Source organism: Saimiri boliviensis, chromosome 10 (genome assembly GCF_048565385.1).
Source record: "Saimiri boliviensis isolate mSaiBol1 chromosome 10, mSaiBol1.pri, whole genome shotgun sequence".
NCBI classification, from domain to species: domain Eukaryota; kingdom Metazoa; phylum Chordata; class Mammalia; order Primates; family Cebidae; genus Saimiri; species Saimiri boliviensis.
The window spans coordinates 16,838,603-16,859,835 of record NC_133458.1 but is presented as its reverse complement, the minus strand read 5'-3'; the positions used below and the strand labels follow the sequence as shown (position 1 = coordinate 16,859,835).

Below are 21,233 nucleotides of genomic sequence, written 5' to 3'. Positions count from 1 at the left end.
GGAGGCTGAGGTGGGTGGATCACCTAAGGTTAGGAGTTTAAGACCAGCCTGACCAACATGGAGAAACCCTGTCTCTACCAAAAATGCAAAATTAGCTGGGCGTGGTGGTGTATGCTTGTAATCCCATCTACTGGGGAGGCTGAGGCAGGAGAATTGCTTGAACCAGGGAGATGAAGATTGCAGTAAGCCGAGATCGTGTCATTGCAACAAGAGCAAAACTCCATCTTAAAAAAAAAAAAAATTAGCTAGGTGTGATGGCAGGAGCCTGTCATCTCAGCTACTCGGAGGTTGAGGCACGAGAACTGCTTGAACCTGGGAGGTGAAGGTTGAAGTGAGCAGAGACTGTACCACTGCACTTCAGCCTGAATGACAGAGCGAGACTCTGTCTCAAACAACAAACAAACAAACAACAACAAACCCAAAAAACAGCACACACACACACAAAAATTGTACCTCAACCCTGCATCAAGCTATCCTCTTATGTCACTCTTTTACAGCCAAGCTTCTCAAAATTAACACTTAATCCTACTTCCTCACTTGCTGCTTTCTCCTCTTACTGGTCTCTAAAATGGCTCTCAGTGAAGTAGAGATGACACTTCAATTGCCAAACTTAATAGTCATTTTAGTCTTTGTTTCATTTGAATCTTTATTTTTTTATTTTTTTTTGAGACAGAGTCTGGCTCTGTTGCCAGGCTACAGTGCCATGACACTATCTCGGCTCACTGCAATCTCTGCCTCCCGGGTTCAAGCAGTTCTCGTGCCTCAGCTTCCTGAGTAGCTGGGACTATAGGCACAGGCCACCACACCCAGCTAATTTTTGTATTTTCAGTAGAGACGGGGTTTTACCATGTTGACCAGGATGGTCTCCATCTCTTGACTTTTATCTTAAGATTTGAATCTTAATGGTGACTGATACCAACTATTTCAGTATTCTTGAAATCCCTTTTCTCCCTTTGGCTTCTGCAAAACTTTTTCTTAGTTACCTGGAGCTGTCGATTTAGGAAGAGCCAGGCCATAAAGGAGACAGAGAGTCTCTGCCTGCACCTTCAATGTTAATGTTCATCAGGGTTGCATTTTCTCCCCTTTTCAATTTACGTGTGCTTTTTGAGAAATTTACATCCAAGGCTTTAACTGACATAAATATGCTAATTACTCCTAAATCTGTATCTCTACTCAAGATTCTTATATCCAACTGCTACTAGATTTCTAAACTTGAAAGTCCCACAGGCATCTTAAAGTCAACATATCCCACCAAAAAGCTAAAATTTTTGCTTCTGCAAACATTGCTTTCCTTTGGCATTTTCTATCTTAACAAATGGTGCTATTAACCAGAAACCTGGTTATAAGTTAAGTATCTGTAAGCCAGAAATCTGGTACTGTCCTCTACTTCTCATGTTTTTCACTCCTCTTCTCTACTACAGAACAGTATAGTAGTTAAGAAAGAAAGGCCAGGTTTGAAACCCACTTCAATCATTTATCAGCAGTGTAATCTTGGGCATATTTCTTAACCTCTGTAAATCTAATTTTCTTAACAGTAAAATAAAGATAATAGTACATAACCTATGAGTTTTTATGAGGATGGAATAAGAAAGTCTATGTAAAGCACTTAGCAAAATACCTGACATATAATAAGTACTCATCAATTGTAGTCATCTTCAACATGATTCCTAAGACTCTTAACACTAATTCATTAATTCAGTCTCCCTTCCCCCAATACACATTCTCTCTCAGCACCAATGCCATTACTTGAGTTTAAACCACTATCACTTCTTGTCTGAAATACTGCAAAAGCCACATTATTGACAGTTCTGTCTCTATGTTTCCCATTTTATCCATCCTCCACACTACCATCAAAGATTTTTCTAAAATATAGAGCTGATTACTTTCTCTCACACAAAATTTTTCAGATTCCCTAGCACTACTTTAGAGATTTTAGATTAACACATGAAGCCTTTCATTGTAGATTTTACCTACCTACTTTCACCTTCCACCATTCCCCAAGCCTTCTCCTGGACCTAACACTTTAGTATCAACTATTAATTACATTCCATGTAAAGGTACTTCTATGCCTTTGCACATACTATTTCCTTAACAAATGACTTTCCTAACTCCCCTATCTACTGTACTCTTACTTATTCATCATCATCTGGCTTAAATGTTGTCCCCTCTCTGCTCAATATTTCTAGATCCAACCAGATAGTTTATTACCCCCTTCTCTAAATTAACTTTATATGTTTTGTAATTATCTATTTAAATGTTTGATTCAACTATTAGATTGTGACTTCCTTGAGGGCAAAGGCTGTGTGCTAATTCATAAATAATTCCCAATTGCCTAACACAATGCATAGTCCAGAGTTAATAGTAAATCTTTTTAATGGAATAATAAGTGACTGAGCGTGAATGAAAATGCTACAGTTTCAACTCTTACCTTGTAATCAATGGTAAGTCACTAAAAGTTTTGGAACAAGAGAACAAATGATGCTAGAGGTGTAAAAAAAATTATTCTGACAGTTGCAGAAATATTGGAAATGGACAGAGAGAAATCAACAGCAGAAAATCCATTTAGGAGATTAATGTAGCATATAATTCAAGTGAAAAAATATGGTTCCAAATGGTGGCAGTAATAAGTAAAAGCCAGTTTGAGATGCACATAAAAAGGTGGTATCTTATGACTGGTTATGGGAGAGGATGAAAAGGCAAGATATAAAGATGACACTCCAAATGACGCCCAACAGAGCAGGAAATAGTGGTAACAATCAGAGAAAAAGAGAATAGTCTAAAAGGATGATAGTTTTCAAAGTAAAAATGAAGGCTGTATTTTGGACAGACTGAGAAAAGCCCTAACCTGAACATATGGTTTGATTTCTTATTTCACACTCTCCTTTTCCCCATGTATTTCCCTCTTCTACTCCTTTCTTCCTTTGTTTTTGGGTCTTGCTAGAGGTAAACCTTACTAGTTGAGGAAAACTAGTACTGGAAAAAAGTACTTAAAATGAACCCAATAAAAATAAAGTTTCTTAGTAAAAAGTGGGAAGAAAGTCTGATTTGCAAATATATCTTACATAACAAAATTAAAATTTATAATAGTTTTTCTTTTATATTAATATTTAATAAAATTTGTAGTTCCAATTATATGCTAATTTAAAAATAAACACAGATAAAATCAAGTTTTTGTGGGTCATAATGCCAAGCTTATAGCACAGATTTAGATTCTTTTTTTTTTTTTTGAGACAGGGTCTCACTGTGTTGCTCAGGCTGGAGTGCAATGGTGCACTCCACAGCTCACTGCAACCTTGACCTCCTGGGCTCAAGCAATCCTCCCACCTCAGCCTCCTGAGTAGCTGGGACTACAGGCATGCCTCATCATGCATGGCTAATTTTCTTTTTTTTGGGTAGACATGGGGTCTCACTATGCTGCCCAGGCTGGTCTCTAACTTCTGGGTCAAGCAATCCTCTCATCTTGGCCACCCAAAGTGTTGGGATTACAGGAATGAGCCACAATGCCTGGCCTGAAATTCTTCATTTCTTATTCATCTCTTCTAGCACAATCATAATCATTTTTATAAGTTTTAAAGGACTTTATCAATTCCACCAAGGGCTTCTATCAGTCCTTTGATATTTAAACCATTTTCATTTGAAGATAACTTTTACAGAGATGATATCATAAGGCAAAAAAAATCAGAGTAATTCTATAACTTGGTGCCAGTAAAGTATTTAATGACATCAGAGAAGAAAACAGGAGGCTTTTCTGATTTGTGATTCACAAGCTTATCACTTAAAATAAACGTGATAAATGAAAAATGGCACTAATTTCTGATCTAAGTCATAATTATAGCAGAAAAATAAACATATGTACTTGATTTTTAGTTCACAACGCTAGATACTTACATCAATATTGACAGGTTCTATTGTGTTTATATGCACATTGGGAGCTGATGAGGACCGGTCTCGTTGCCCAAATTGATTTCGATGATCTTCATCTGCTGGTCGGAAGGGCTGTGGAATTGGAATGGATTTTGAAGGAGATGGACTGGTGAGAATTTGGGGCCTGGAAAAAGGAAGTCATCGGAAGATAAGATTCAGAGTAACTATATAAAGGTAACAATATTTAAAAAGAAAGATAAAAGGATTTTCTTGTTTTTATATTCTCAAAATCGTTAAAGCATTAAAAACCTAGCACTAATGACTTTCAAAAGTGCGAATTTAAAAATCCAATACATGCCTCAACTAATACTGCCAAAGCTGCTTTGCTCAAGCTGACCCTCCAGGAACTATTAATGATAAGAACACTGATTCTTATCCAGAAAACACTAGGGAAATTTATAAATGGCTAGAAATTACCTGTGGCTGTCAACTGAAGAAGTTCATTCTTTAAGTTATATAAAAATGCTCTGAGACTGACTGAATATAATTTGCCATTTTTTTCTAACTCTGTCTTGACATCTGAATTTACTAAAATGAAAATTTTACATATTAAGAAATTATAAATATTTTGAGAACACACATGCATGTTTCAGGACCTGAATAATGTACTTGTTCCTTTATAGGAGTTGAGCGAAAATCCAGAACAATATTGAAAAATCCTTTCCAAATTCAGAAGATGATCCTCAGAATGCCAGTCTCTCTCATATTCTGGATTTTTATCATGTACGTTATTGATACCAGAGGCACAAGAGAATCACATATTAACCATTAAAGCAAACATTTTTAAAAACTGCTATTTGAAAACCCACCAAAATATGTTACAGGGTGACCTATTTCGGTATGGTAGCTAAATAACATAGCCTATGATATCTTACCCTAAAATGAACGTGGCACTCACAGAGAACACTGAAGTTTTGAGAATAGATTGTAAACACTTGGAAGGATTCTAGCCCCTCAAAAAGGATATCCTAGAAGTGGGGAAGTGAGTGTCCCTTGACAGATGAGGTAAGCTGTCTCACTTAACTCCATCAGGACCAATGAATGGCTAAGTGCTAATAAGCTCTCTTCACACACTGGTTATTAGTCCATCCCATTTTATGCAAATGCTCTATTATTATATACAGCATTATTAGTGACACAGCTAGGAGGACGATGTTGAGGGAATAAAAAGACATTTTGTGAGAGGAGACGAGTGGGAAAAAAAATATAGCAGGAAAGTAATGGATAAAGGTTTGAAGAGCAAAGGAAGCCAAACAGTGAAAGTCAGCCTCTGAATAAAACATGCCAGAATCTGAATCACACCAGTTCACAATTTTACTTTTTTGAAGCACATTATTAAAGATGGGGAAAGAAGTTTTGACTTCATGTGTTTATATTAATGAAATGAATTTGCTTAGAATTGATATACAAATAATAAAATAGTATGTACTTTAAAAAATAATTGGTATCAGCTCAATGAGAATTATAGGGAAGAAACAAGCCTTTAGGAAAATTAGCATGTTCCACCTACGTCCTTTTTATTTTTTCTGATTATTAAGAAATTTTGGGTTTGTGACAGAGCTGTCTTTATTTTTGCTTTAGGCAGTCAAATATAAGTCTATTGCTAGAAAATTTTAGCAGAAAAAAGAGTGCAAAAATGACATTAGTCAATAAAATTTTAGAAAGGGCACTGGCTGTCAGACAACTATTTACAGGCTGATTTAAAGTCTCAAGGCAGTCCGGGTATGGTGGCTCCTGCCTGTAATCCCAGCACTTTTGGAGGCCGAAGCAGGTGGATTACCTGAGGTCAGGAGTTTGAAATTAGCCTGGCCAAAACGGCGAAACCCCGTCTCTACAAAAAAATACGAAAATTAGCTGGGTGTGGTGGGGAGAGCCTGTAATACCAACTACTCAGGAGGCTGAGGCACAAGAATCACTTGAACCCAGGAGGCAGAGGTTGCAGTGAGCTAAGATCATGTCTCTGCACTTGCCTGGGTGACAGAGGGAGACTCCTATCTCAAAAAAAAAAAAAAAAAAAGGCTTAAAATTGGAAAAAGTGTTAATTAACTAGAATTGTACAATTAATTTGATGTAGGCAGACATGGCAGTAAGTCATTTCTGAAACTTATCAAGTTAGGAATATGACAGAAACAAGTAGGAGATAACAAATCAGAAATACGTATGCAAAGGACATTGGTCCAGAAGAAAAACAAAAACCTGATTTAATCTGACAGACTTCATTATCATATCTAAAGAATGCATATATTAGAAAATGAGGATATCTGTGTATGACACAAATTCAGAGAAACTAAGCTTGGTAGTTGGTATCTAATAGTTGTGCCTTGGTCCACCAAGTCAACTTGTCCAGCTTTGAGGGCAAGTACAGGGGAACATTTGAAGTGGTCATAATCTGATGTCTAATATCTGAACCATGTCCTAACTGTACGTATGCCTAAGGAAAACAGTCTTCTGATTATAATTTGATTTCCCATAAATCTCTTCCAAAAGAGCGAGTGCTGGCCTATACAACACAAGAAGTCTAGTTCACACAACAGACATATTTTTCACTAAAAAGTACTACCTGGTATCCTGATTTATTTATTTTTCTTATTTTGGTTAATATAACCAGTATAACTCCTATTTTCATCATTTCTGGTAATTGGTAAAATTACGTTACTATAGTGAGAAATCTTTCCATTAACCAAGGAAAGGTTAATGGTAACTTACACCCTATGAAGTATCTTGGCAGTCAGCAAACTGGCTTTTTCCCAATGATACCTGTGCCTATCTTGCAGCAAACCTCTTTAAAATAGTATCAAATTAAAGATAAAAGAAACTTAAATTCTAATACCCTTCAGCAAATTACCAATTAGTTTAGATCTCATACTTAAGTATAATATTTAAAAGTTTTGAAAACTTTGGTTTGGTGATATACACATTTTAAATGTTGACCTTTCATAAATTTATACATTCTACAGCATTTTTAAAAAGTAGAAAAGGAGGTATCTCTCATTTTGTATTCAAAATTAGGCAATGTATCACTTCTCCAGTATTTCTTGATTACATCCATTATTACACTTGTTTCATGACCATTATTATTGTTATCAGGACTAGTAACAAACTGCCAAAGAGTTTTGATACTGTTCAAGATTGGCTTCTATCTTTATAGAGACAACCATATACAGTTATGTCATAAAAATATCAGGAAAATGAATTACAGACAAGTTGGAATATCTTATTATTTGCTCATTTTTTCAGAATCGATTTCAGTTCAGTTACCAATAAAATATTCATGGCACAGGCAAATGGTTTCTTAATTTTAAGATAGCATTCCTTCACTGGAAGGCAAATGTCCTGGATCATTACCATTATAAACCTTCAGAGAGGCCAAGCTAATTTCATTATGGTGTTTTATTAACTGCTCACAGAACTGGGACCTGCCATTAGAAAGGCATCATGGTCTATAGCATCTGTCAGGAGAAAATGTTATAACCAAAAGATTAATTAAAAACCAAAACAAACAATAAGAACATTTTGATTTGATCATGTAAAAAACACACAGCTGCACACAAGTAATGATAAAATTACTCCATCAGAATAGAGAACTGCTACAACCTGACAAGAGAACACAAGGGCTATATTTTCCAGTGTTCCAAATAGGTAAGAACACCCACTGCTTAATATACAATTCTTTGGCAAACTTTTCTAACCTATGAGATCACCAGAAAGGTTGGCTTTGTAAAAATTACAAAGTTGTACTGAAAACATCAACTGATTTTGAAAAAAATTTCTCTAGATAGAAATCTAAAGAAATAGCATTGCATAGTGTAGAGTGGGAGGAAGCAGGGTTAAAACTCATAATAAATATTTCTAATCTTAACATCTCAGGAACGCTGTATGTGGGTATTTTTCTTTCTTTCTTTCTTTTTAAGCATATACTTCCAAACACAGACTAAATAATACTGCCCCAAATCCAATATGAAAGAGTAAGCAAACCTGTGTCAGAAATGTTCCATAGCTAGTTAGGTGCAGTGTCTCACACCTATAATTCTAGCACTTTGGGAGGATGAGGCAGGAAGATTACCTGAGGCCAGGAGTTGGAGAAATGTTCCGAAACAAACTGACATCCACTTTACTCATCTTTATTGTGTCTTCCTTTTTATTTCCTACTATAAAGCTTAAATATATGATGTCTTTGCATTATTTTTAAAGTCAGTTCTCAAATTTATCCTCCACAACTGATTAATAATACCAGTAATTTTTTTCTTTCATTATATTTATGAATATCCATCCCTTTTCCACACTTCTACAACTTGAACTCGTCTTCATGCCTCTCTCAGTCTTCACTACCAACAATATCCTAGGTTGGCCTTCCTCATCCCAAATTTTCTGTCAATCCATCTGTATTTCACTGCTAATTGATTTTTTCTTTAAAACCATTTTCATCAAGTTAGTAATCTACTTAACGACATTGAAGTCTAAAATCCAGCCTCAATTCCAAGAAGCTCTATAATCTGGTTTTACACATGGTACTTCTTAAATTAGATAAACCTTTTTTCACTAGCTCCTAAACTTAACATCCTCATTCCCCTTATATACGTTGTTTCTCCATTCCCCTCTCACCATGCTTCTCTATTCCCTAGGCCCATCCAGATGGTAGTAATTCTTTGAAGTCTAATTTAAATCCCACCTTCTTCATTAAGTTTTCCTGAGCACTCTCTTTTTCTCACTATTATTCCTTCTGTAAACATGAAAACATTTATGTCCCCATCACACAGTTTAATAAACTCCATCATAAATAGATTATAATTATATACTATTTTTACATTGTTTGCCATTGTCTCATATGTCAATGCTTCCTCATAGGTTGAAGTCATATACTTCAGAACCTAATAAAAGATGAATTCAAGGTGTAGACTCAAAATTATCTGCTGTTTGATTTTTTCAGGACTGGTTCTAAAATAGTCTGTGTCAGCTTTAATCCCATTTATTTGTACCAAATGCATGTAAATATCTTATTGGTGTGATAAAATAAGTTATTTTGGGGGAAAAATCCTTAATTTAACCATTAAATGTTAAAAAGGTTTCTAATTAACCAGGAGATTCAAAAGAAAGCAGTTCAAGTAGCATATCGCTGAAGAGCAGAAGTCAAATCATACCCAATAGAGTCTGAGGGGGGTGCGGAAGGGGATGATCCAGATGTAAGAGCAGTCTCTGCTAAGGAAGGCTCTTCCTGTGGTATAGGGTGGTGTTCAAAGAACTTGGAGACAAACAGCAAACTGTGAGGCAAAACAAAACAAAACAAAACAAACCTAACTTGTGCAAAACCCAGAAACTTCATATACCAAAACACATAGTTAACAGAAAAACCTGAGATCAAATTCCATTCTCAGAAACATTTGTTAAAATTCAATTAGTTGTATTTTTGTCTAAGGGCTTATTTTAAAAAAATTATATTGCACTTTATTATGCTCATAACCTAAAACTAATCATTCTGTTCAGCAAATTTCTACATATTACAAGATGAAATCAGGCTTTATGGTTAAAGAATGAGAAGAAAAACTATGTACTGTAAATTAGGTGACATTATGATTTACTTAAAGAGTTAAGTTTTATTTGCCCAAGTGATTAAGAAAAGTAAGACTTTAGTAGCAGCAGCAACAATGACACAAAAAGAGATTTTAATAGACTCAAATCTAATCTATCAGAAAAACTGTCATACAGCAAAGAGAAATTTTAGAAAGAGATATATACTGGATATAAACATTTTATCTCTTAAATCAGGGGAAGGGAGTTGAATGGGGATGAAAGAGAGAGAGCAAGAATGTAAATGTAATTTACAAATAGCTAATAGAATCAGACCACCTGATCTGTGGTACAAAATCGTAATGCTTAATGTAATTGAAGCAACTCTCCCTCTCCTTCTAGAAACTACCCAAAACTGATTTCTATGGGTTAGGGGTTTGATTAATTAAAAGATAATATAAAATAAATATAAATTAACTGTAAATAAATGTAAATTAGAGAGAATATAAAATAAATATAAACTAATTAATAAATATAATTAATATAATATAAATTAACTGTATACCTGAACTAGAATTACAACTTGGGAGAGAAATACTGGCCATTCTACATATTATTTTCTAACTACACTTAAAAAAAAATTATCTGTAACAATTAATTGTATGGAAGAAAAAAACCCTCACAGACTTTAAGACATCATAGCTTCACATTAAGAAAATTTAAGGGTAAAATGGTATACAGAAGAGAGATATTTTGGATTACTTACTCAAGTTGGTCATAATTAACACACATCAGTGGAACCTCTGTACTACAACGCTGGTGAAATTTATAACCACACGTTTGACAGCGGAAACCCTGGAAAAGCAGCTTTCGACAAAAGTCACAAAATGCTAAGGTGAAAAATGTTTTTCGTACCTGCAAAGTAAAAAATCATAGAGATTTCAAAGAAGAAACTTTGAAGAAACTTTCTAGAAACTCATGTATCCACTCTCTTGTTTAGATAACAAAATTTTAATATATTTATATCATGAAACTCATACACTAAAGTACTATTATAAAATAAAAACTAGGGGGTCCAAGATAGTAGACCACATATATTTATTTCCCACCCCAATATCGAACTTAAAAACTCAGAAGTTGGCTGAGCGTGGTGGCTCAGACCTGTAATCACGGCACTTTGGGAGGCCAAGGTGGGCAGATCATAAGGTCAGGAGATTGAGACCATCCTGTCCAACATGGTGAAACCCCATCTTTTCTATAATACAAAAAAGTTAGCTGGGCCTGGTGGCACGTGCCTGTAGTCTCAGCTGCTAAGGAGGCTGAGGCAGGGGAATCGCTTGAACCCAGGTGGTGGAGGATGCCATGAGCCAAGATTGTGCTACTGCACTACAGCCTGGGTGACAGAGCAAGACTCAGTCTCAAAAAACAAACAAACAAACTCAGAAGTTAAAAAATGAGAAATGAATAAAAGGCTGGCAACTGATTTCAAGCTTGACAACATAAAAGTAAAAGTAGAAATGACTAGGAGGAAACGGGGTGAAAGGAAGAAGGTACACTTTAATTATCATAAAATGAGGGAGGTTAAGGAATGTTGACTGGTGTTGATGGAATGAGAAATGCATACATTAAAGTTACAAAGGCATCCAACAGAAGAACCAAAAACTACTACTAATAAAAGCATTGAGGGAGAAGAAGAACTATAAATGAGCTAATTTCTTTTTTTTTTTTTTTGAGTCTGGCTCTGTTGCCAGGCGCCAGGCTGGAGTGCAGTGGCACAATCTCGGCTCACTGCAACCTCCGCCTCCCGGGTTCAAGCAATTTTCCTGCCTCAGCCTCCCGAGTAGCTGGGACTACAGGCGCATGCCACCACATCCAGCTAATTTTTGTATTTTTAGTAGAGACGGGGTTTCACCATGTTAGCCAGGATGGTCTCGATCTCTTGACCTGGTGATCCGCCCGCCTTGGCCTCCCAAAGTGCTGGAATTATAGGTTTGAGCCACCGCGCCCGGCCATAAATGAACTAATTTCTTACAGAATCAGTAATCAGTATGATATCTAAAGTTAACAAAGCAAGAAATTGTGGCTAAAAGATAATTATAGTGATATGCCACATAACGACACTTTGGTTAATGATGGATCTTGTATACTACAGTGGTCCCACAATATTATGATGGAGCGGAATAATTCCTATTGCCTAGTAACGTCTTGAAGATCTTGACCCTGTGTAGATCTAGGCTATGTTTGTGTCTTCTTTCTTTCTTTTTTTTTTTTTTGAGACCGAGTCTTGCTCTCTCACCTAGGCTGGACTGCAGTGGCACACTCTTGGCTCACTGCAATCTCTACCTCCCAGGTTCAAGTGATTCTCCTGCCTCAGTCTCTGGAGTAGTTGGGACCAGAGGCAGGTGCCACCATGCCTGGCTAATTTTCCTATTTTTTTTTTCAGTAGAGACAAGGTTTCACCACGTTGGCCAGGCTGGTTTCAAACTCCTGACCTCACGTGATGCATCCACCTAGGCCTCCTAAAGTGCTGGGATTACAAGCATGAGACACTTTGGACAGCTTGTGTCTTCATTTTTAACAGAAAAGTTTAAAAAGTAAAAAAGAAAAATTAAAAATTTTACAAATAGAAGAAAGCTTACAGAATAAGCATATAAATATTTTCATATAGCTACATGTTTGCATTTTTAAACTCTTGAAATTGTTATTTCTAAAGAGTCAAAAAGTTAAAAAAAATCCTTAATTTACTGTAAATTTTTTACTTTATAAGCTTATTATTGCAAAGAAAAATTTTAAAAATACAGTGTAGCCTAAGGGTATAATGTTTATCATAAAGTTACAGTAATAGTAATGTCCCACACCTTCACATTCACTCACCACTCACTCACTAGAGGAATTTCCAGTCCTAAAAGCTCTGTTCATGTTAGGTATCCTACACAGTGATACCATTTTTGATCTTTTATGCTGTATTTTTACTGTACCTTTTCTATGTTTGGATACACAAACTTGCCATTGTGTTATAATCACCTACAAAATTCAGTACAGTAACATTCTGTACAGGTAATTAGCCCACGAGGAATAGGCTCTACTATATAGCCTAGTTAGGCTACACCATGTAGGTTTGTGTAAGTACGTAACAAAATCACCTATGGATGCATTTCTCAGAACATATCCTAGTCACTAGACAATGTGTAACTATATTTAGTAACACAGAAATAATCACCAAAAGACCTTAAAACAGAAACCATTAAAAATTAAGTGATTTCCTCTAGAGTGGAATTGGGAGTGGGAGGGGGAGAGAATATAAACTACATAATAGCTAGAAGTACATAATAGCTAAAACAAAAACAAAATAGCTGACAAAATCAGAATCCCTGATCTGTGGTCCAAAAACATAATGGTTAACTTTGCATAAAAATGTAAAAACAATTATTTATAAAAGATAAAACTAGTAAGTAATAATATGAAAGTCAAAACAACTCTTCCTAAACTTACTAAAAAAAAATAAAGAAAAGTCACCTAAAAGACAATAAGATCTACTTTTTCTAATAAATGATCAATTTCTTAGAGGATTAGAATATTTGGGCCACATAAACTTATTTGTGAACATTTCTCTATGTGAAACTTAAAAGACAACAAGTAAGAATTCCATGTCAAAGGCAAATGATGTACAACATGAGTCACATAACAGAAGTGCACTAGGGAGAACCTACCCTACTAAAGCCAAAAATTGCTTAAAATATATTTATCCTGTGTATCTAATCGTAAGAAAAAACTAGAATAAATGCACAGCAAAATGTTAACAATGGCTATTTCAGAGTGGCAAGAACATGAATGACTTCTATTTCATTATTTGTTGTTTGCTCTATATTCTTTTTTTTTTTTTTTTTTTTTTTTGGAGATGGGAGTCTTGCTCTGTTGTCCAGGTTGGAGTAGTGTCAGGATCTTGGCTCACTGCAACTTCTGCCTCCTGGGTTCAAGTGATTCTCCTGCCTCAACCTCCTGAGTAGTTGGGACTACAGGCATGCAACACCGAGCCTGGCTAATTTTTGTATTTTTTAGTGGAGACGGAATTTCACCATGTTGGCCAGGCTGGTCTTGAACTCCTGACCTCAAGTGATCTGCACACCTTGTCCTTCCAGAGAGCTGGGATTACAGGCATGAGCCACCATACCCAACCTCTACATTCTTAATTCATTTTTGATTTTCAGAGGTTTTTTTTGAGACAGTCTCAAAAAATTTTTTAGCTTTTTTTAGTTTTATCTTTTATAAATAATTGTTTTTACATTTTTATCCAAAGTTAACGCAACCAGGCCGGAGTGCAGTGGCATGATCTCAGCTCACCACAACTCCCACCTTCCAGATTCAAGCAATTCTCCTGCCTCAGTCTCCTGAGTAGCTGGGACTACAGGCACGTGCCACCATGCCCGGCTAATTTTTGTATTTTTAATAGAGACAGGGTTTTACCATGTTGGCCAGGTTGGTCTCAAACTCCTGACCTCATGATCTGCCCACCTGGGCCTTCCGAAGTGCTGGGATTATGGGCATAAGCCACTGCGCCTGGTCAGTTTTGCAGAGTTTTAATCACGAAAAATAGTGAGAAATGTATTTCACATTATGAGCCCATATATAACTGTATTCACATAGCAATACTTACCCTGACTATATAAAACATGAATTAGAACTTTCTAATCGATTCTACTACATGTAAATGTTTTTTATGCTACATTCAATCGATTTCAACATCAAAAGTCTATATATATTTTTTGACAGGGTCTTCCTTTGTTGCCCAGGCTGGAGTATGGCAGCACAATCACGACCCAGTGCAATGTCTGCCTCCCAGGCTCAAGTTATTCTCCCACCTCAGGCTGAGTAGCCAAGCTATAGGCCCACACCACCGTGCCCAGCTAATTTTTGTATTTTTTTTTGTAGAGATGAGGTTTTACTATGTTACCCAGGCTGGTCTTGGATTCTTGGGCTCAAGGGATTATAGGCATGAGCCTGTGCCCAGCCAAAACTCCATTTTCAACATACATTTATTTATACATTCTGTTTTATTAATAATAGAAAGTTACTGAAAATATTTCAAGAAAATTACATCCTGATACATAACACATTCTGGCTTTTTGAGGACATTTAGTTTTGAAAGTGGCTCTTATTTTCTTCACCTTTTTTCCTATGTATCACTTTCTAGGGGATATAAAACAGGTATGTGCCTATTTCTAGTTGTGTGCTTTTTCCATTTGTCTCTGGATATACAAAAATTTTAAAAATCTTTAAAAATTTTTATGTGGCCATTATTTACCAAACCAAGTAGGCAGGAGCCCAAAACATCTGAAGGAAAGAAAACATGTGGATATGCATTTGCTCATAAATTTTAGGCAATATATGCTTGTATCTGTAAGTATACTTTTGTCAATAAAGATGAGCACAGGAAGATTTCTCTTTCTTTTGGGTCACAGCTTACACTTCAACTAGAATTTGAGGATACAAAAATGTGTATGGTAAATTAGTGAGAAGCACAGTCCAGGCAATTTGCATGCATTAATGTGTAAAGTGTGAGGCTGTGTAAAGGAAGACACTGAGTGTCTGTAGAAAAAGGATAAGGGCTGGATACATAATACATGTTTCAAATCTTGCTTCCCCATTTCCCAGCTCCCAAGGACTCTTGTGATATAGAGAAATACTGAAGGGATTGCTTTTATAACTGACTCTATGAAATCATGAGGCATAAACAGCATTCCCTGAATAGTCAAGCAAAATCCAAGACAGCTAAGAACACTCTTCCTTTCTTTTTTTTTGAGATGGAGTTTTGCTCTTGTTACCCAGGCTGGAGTGCAATGGTGCGATCTTGGCTCACCGCAACCTCCGCCTCCTGGGTTCAAGCAATTCTCCTGCCTCAGCCTCCTGAGTAGCTGGGATTACAGGCATGTGCCACCATGCCAATTTTTTTTGTATTTTTAGTAGAGACAGGGTTTCACCATGTTGACCAGGATGGTCTCGATCTCTCGACCTCGTGATCCACCCGCCTCAGCCTCCCAAAGTGCTGGGATTACAGGCTTGAGCCACCGCGCCCGGCAACACTCTTCCTTTCTAAGCAGAACACAGTTTTTTCTTCTTGCCTCTATATGGCACTCAGAGCAATCATTCTAACACACAAATCTAATCACATTTCTCCCCATGCTTATAACTATTAAATTTCTAATTGTTTTACAGAAAGTCCAAATCTTCTATATAGCTTACAAGGATTTTCATGAGCTACCTATAACTCTTATTCTACCCATAATATTGTTAATAATCCACTCTTCAACCTTATATCATCGATTCTGAACTTCTTTCAAAACTTTCAAAGGTAACATGCTTTCTTGCTGTTCCCTCTGTCTAGAGTGCTCTTTACTTGCTATTTATTTCCTCATCCATCAGGCCTAAGCTTAGATTATTTCTGCCTCTGGGAAACTTTCCTGACTCCTCAAAAGCCAAGTTAGGAATCTCTGTGCATCTACAGAACTTTAGACATACATAGTATTATGAATGTTTATGAAAATTTATTAAATCTAAGGCAGTGACACTGTCTTATTCATTGTCATATCCCCAGGTAAGATAAGGTATTGGCAAAAGGAAAGTTCTCAATAAAACTTTACTGGCAGGTTTCTAACTGTGGGTGAGAATTTCCAAACTCTCGAATCAATCTGCAATTTGCTTTCACTATCCTTCTGTGGCAAGGACCTTCCTGAGGCACCATTTGAATACTATTTTCTCACACTTAGCAACTCAGGTTTTCTTTTATCCCCTCATATCCGATTTCCAGATTATTAAGAAATACAGTAGTAATCACTATGAAATGTATGCTCAACTGTTTTTGGAGTCTTAAGAACTTAAATAAAAATCTTAAGATTTATCCACTTAAAATTCAACATGTTAAAAAAAAGAGCCGGGCGCGGTGGCTCAAGCCTGTAATCCTAGCACTTTGGGAGGCCGAGGCAGGCGGATCACGAAGTCGAGAGATCGAGACCATCCTGGTCAACACGGTGAAACCCCGTCTCTACTAAAAATACAAAAAATTAGCTGGGCGTGGTGGCACGTGCCTGTAATCCCAGCTACTCAGGAGGCTGAGGCAGGAGAATTGCCTGAACCCAGGAGGCGGAGGTTGCGGTGAGCCGAGATCGCGCCATTGCACTCCAGCCTGGGTAACAAGAGCAAAACTCCGTCTCAAAAAAAAAAAAAAAAAAAAAAGAATAATGAACTTCCTAGCTTACTATAAAATTATTTGCTGCACAGTAAAATCTGATTGACATTAGCTGCATCTTACACTTGTCCAAAAAATGCCTTACAGAAACACAAACCTGATTTCATTATTCACTACTAATGGAGGCTTGAAAGCATAAACCCCAAAGGAAATAATTTAATCAATCATCTGTTTTAAGGGGCCCAGCTGAATTAATCACCAAGGCACATGGGAAAACACTTGATGCCTAAAGGGTAGCCGTAACTATCCACCTAGAAAAAACTCTGGCCGAAATTCCATATATAGAGAAAAGTAAGAAATGTATTCCTGACTTAGAGACAACTTTTGGCTTCTGCCTACCATTTTAGAGGATAGGTTCTCCAGTTCTCTGTAGATCCTCATCTCTAAAATAGAAAGGTCCTAAATTCTGGGACTTATGCTGGTGACAGGTGATACTATGCTTATGCTAGGTTCTAGCAAATGCAAAAACCAGACAAAGAAAGAAGCATCAAGGAGAGTTTAATACCCAGCTATTCTACTTCCATTAATCTATCCTTCAGAAACACAAGGGTTTGTACAAAGGTGTCACGATATATGTAGAAAGACCCGGTATAGCCCTATATGTAACAGATTTTTAAAAATACAAAAACTTAAATGTCTATCAACAGAGAAATGGTTAAATATACTGAATTACTACTCTTATGAATTATTACACAATCATACTAAAATAAAGCCAGGTGTACAAAAAAGCAAAGAATATCACATAGCATGGCTCCACTTTTGGTTTAAGAAAGGGAAAAGAAAAGTAATGAAGGGAAGGGAGAAAAAAGGAAAAAAGAAAAAAGGGTTTACAGGTATAAGCACATGTTTGTGTACACAGAAAAAAATTTGGAAGACAGAACAATAATCTGTTAATCTACACAAATGTTGGCCTCTAGGAGGGTATTTTCACTTTTTAAATTTGACATACTTTCACACTATTCAAAAAGTATTTTCTTTTAGCAAGGCATACATACTGCTTTTTAAAATATTACTCAGCCATATTTCACATTCCCTAAATAAAAATGCATTCATTAAAATTTGAACATTTTTGACATTCCAAAAAAATGTAAAGATACATACAAAGTTGTGTGTTGTAAGTGGAACATTCTCCAACACTTCCACATGCAATTCTTCTCCAGTAAGCCAGGAAATATCAGTGTCCCAGCCAATTGGTTTCTTCTCTCTGAAAAATGTAGACACAAGCCTTTCTTGGTTATTACAACTAAAAATATTCATATACCTTATGCTGAAGATATGAACATTGGTTATCGAGGGGCTAGTAACAGTGAGGGAGGTTTGGCTCCCTAGTATTCCATCGTTAGAAATTTAAATGGCAATAGATTAATTTTTAAGTTTACCCCAAATAAATGTATCAGTCTTGGACAAACAGCAGGGTAAAGAGATGTACTCTTTTCTTCAAGTCAGCTCCAGAAAAGACCTACAACAGCAGAAAATGGATTGTTCCTGGGGTCCCCCCAACAAAAAAAAAAAAAAAAAAAAATCACAGGTACGGACTTATCTATCCATTCAAGGAAAAAAGAGTACTCAAGGGACAGGGACAACATGCCCCCAAAATGATTGAAAAAAAACAACAACAGGATTCAAAATGTGAGGGTCTTGGAACAATGTTAGACACTTTCTGGAAGAAAAGTAGGTCAATATAAAATGTTAATTTTGATATACCTTTTATGAAATTATGAGTTTGTATTAAAAATGGGAGGGGGTATAAGAGTCCATTATCCAAATAAATCACACTCTGAATGGTTCAAAAATTTTAAGAATCTCAAATTCCAAATAAAATCATTTGATCAGAGTAACAAACACTACAGTCATATAAAATTACCTAATTTAACTCCTCATATGGCCTACAATATTTCTTCAGGCTAACTTAATATTAATTTAATACTTTTTCCTAAAGTAGACTTTCAATTCTCCAGGTCTGGGTAAAGATCCTAAGAAAACTTCAAAGATTAATTAATGTGTGATTTTCTTTTTAAACAAAATTTCACATCACATACAAACCATACCCATCCTGAATTCTGTAAACAGCACAGCACTCTGGGATTAGACCTCTCATCATCAGTGCTTTCTTTAGACTGTCTCGGACTGTAACGCCACACCTTGCAGGTACCTATGGTATCATAAATATATTGATATGAAGTAAAAGGAACAATTACATTTTTTCATATCCTTAAAAAAATTTAGTAATTTACCTTTAGAGTATACCATCTTTAAAATGTCAAATGGGTTACTAGGTCAGATATACCATTTCTACAGCTAACTTAATGCTGAAGGGAAATTATAACCCAAATATCTGTTATTATTCACCAACTTAAATCAAAGCAAAATTAACTTTCTGCTAGTTTATTAAAATTATGAAATACAGGCCAGGCACGGTGGTTCAAGCCTGTAATCCTAGCACTTTGGGAGGATGAGGTGGGTGGATCACAAGGTCAAGAAATCAAGACCATCCTGGCCAACATGGTGAAACCCCATCTCTTCAAAAATTAGCTGGGCGTGGTGGTGCGCGCCTGTAGTCCTAGCTACTCAGGAGGCTGAGGCAGGAGAATTGTTTGAACCTGGGAGGTGGAGGTTGCAATGAGCAGAGATCGCGACACTGCACTCCAGCCTGGCGACAGAGCGAGACTCCGTCTCAAAAAAAAAAAAAAAAAAGAAAGAAATACTTTAAACATTTAAAAAGAAAATATAACAGTATTTGCTATGATATACCCAGTCAACACAGTATATCCACCACTGAGAAATAATAGATGTTAATATTAAAAGCAAAACCAATTTTGATCCAATATTGTTCAAAGCTGAAAACTATATAATCCTTAAATCACACTGATTGTCCTTAAGAGACATCTTACTGGCTCTAAGCATAGCAGGAAGAAAATAATTGTCTTAATGTGTATACTTGACATTGTTGTTTAATGTCCCTGTTTCCTCTGGGAATATTCCCTTCTCTAGAAATCCACATGGTACTAGAAAAGCTATCAATCAAGGGTCACTACTTTTGTGTCACTACAGATGACACAGGTTGGCTAATCAATTTTCCATACTCCTGGCAAGAGCAACTGGTCCAGGATTATATATATGACCTAAACTGTACCTGAGTTTTTCCGTAAACTGACACATGGACATTAATTGAGAAAAGTCCTTGTTTCTACTGTAGCTACAACTGTGACGAGAAGATACAAATCTGGAGCCTTCAATGGCCATATTCTCTACCGCACTGAGAAAATCTGGTTACAGAATGAAGCCAACATATGGAGAAGTAGAGATGACATGGGAAAGGGAAAGGGAAAGGGAAAGAAAAAGCAATCTTTCTGTATATTTAAAGTTATCCATATATCTAGCCTTTTTCTTGCCTCATCCCCCAAATCTGAGTAACTTGGAACTGAAGGTGTAAAGTGAGGCAGTGGGAGTAGAGGATACAGTTTTTATTGGGAGGAGGTGTAAGACAGAAGAAGGGGAAGTGTTAGTTTGTAACAATAAGTTCCATTCATTTAAATTCAGGTGCTTAGCAAACCAAAAGTTTCCAAAGAAATTGGGGATCTTTATGCTAAAGGGGAAAAATGGGGGGGAAAATGAATATAAGACAGCTGAATTAATATACTGAAGAGGGAATAGTCCAGGATCTGTGACTAGAAATAATAGGATACAGATTGTAGTGCAATATAACTATTAAAACCACCCAGGCCGGGCGTAGTGGCTGACGCCTGTAATTCCAGCACTTTGGGAGGCTGAGGCTGGTGGATTATTTGAGGTCAGGAGTTTGAGATCAGCTTGGTCAACATGGAGAAACTCCATCTCTACTAAAAAATACAAAAAGTAGCCAGGCGTAGTGGTGGGCACCTATAAGCCCAGCTATCAGGTGGCTGAGGCATCAGAATTGTTTGAACCCAGGAGGCAGAGGTTGCAATGAGCAGAAACTGTGCCACTGAATTCCAGGCTGGGTGACAGAGTGTGACACCGCCACAAACAGACAAATAAACCAACTAACAAAACCCACATTTTTTTTTTCTTTTCATTACCTCCAATAATGGCTATAAGCCAAAAAACCCAAACTTTTGCCTAGCCAGCAAGACAAAAGTTTGTCATGAGGGAGTGGGCTTATCACTGGAAGTATTTAAGAGCAGACTGGACTGGTACAGTTGATCCTCATTACTTGTGGAGTGCATACTTGCAAATCTCTCTACTTGCTAAAATTTATTTGTAACTCTAAAGTCAATACTCGCAGTGCTTTCATAGACTTGCGCAGAGTAGTGAAATATTTGAGTCACCTAATGCATGCACCTCTCCAACCGAGGTTAAACAGTGACACTCTCTCTGCCTTCTTGTTTCAATTTTCACACTATAAACAAGAATCCTGGGCAGAGCCTATTTGGTGCCACGTTTTTCTCACTTCTGTGCTTTTTGTTGATGATTCTGTTTACAATATCCTCTAAGCATGGTGCTCAAGTGCTATTTAGGGTTGGTAAGCATAAGAAGGCTGTAATGTCACTGGAAGTGTTAGGCCAGCTTCCTTCAGGCATGA

At 36.6% G+C, this 21,233-nt stretch overlaps 1 protein-coding gene across 9 annotated transcripts in view; it reads right to left on the bottom strand.

Moving 5' to 3' along the window:
* BRAF (B-Raf proto-oncogene, serine/threonine kinase) overlaps positions 1–21,233 on the bottom strand; it is a 207,442-nt gene that overhangs the window by 68,271 nt on the left and 117,938 nt on the right. For all 9 annotated transcript variants that reach the window (XM_074378994.1, XM_039472551.2, XM_010340390.3 and 6 more), the window contains 5 exons: positions 18,721–18,824; positions 17,774–17,876; positions 10,196–10,344; positions 9,063–9,182; positions 3,889–4,048 (listed from right to left, as the gene is read on the bottom strand). In XM_074378994.1, coding sequence (XP_074235095.1) covers positions 3,889–4,048; positions 9,063–9,182; positions 10,196–10,344; positions 17,774–17,876; positions 18,721–18,824 — 636 coding nt within the window. The remainder of the gene's footprint in view (positions 1–3,888; positions 4,049–9,062; positions 9,183–10,195; positions 10,345–17,773; positions 17,877–18,720; positions 18,825–21,233) is intronic.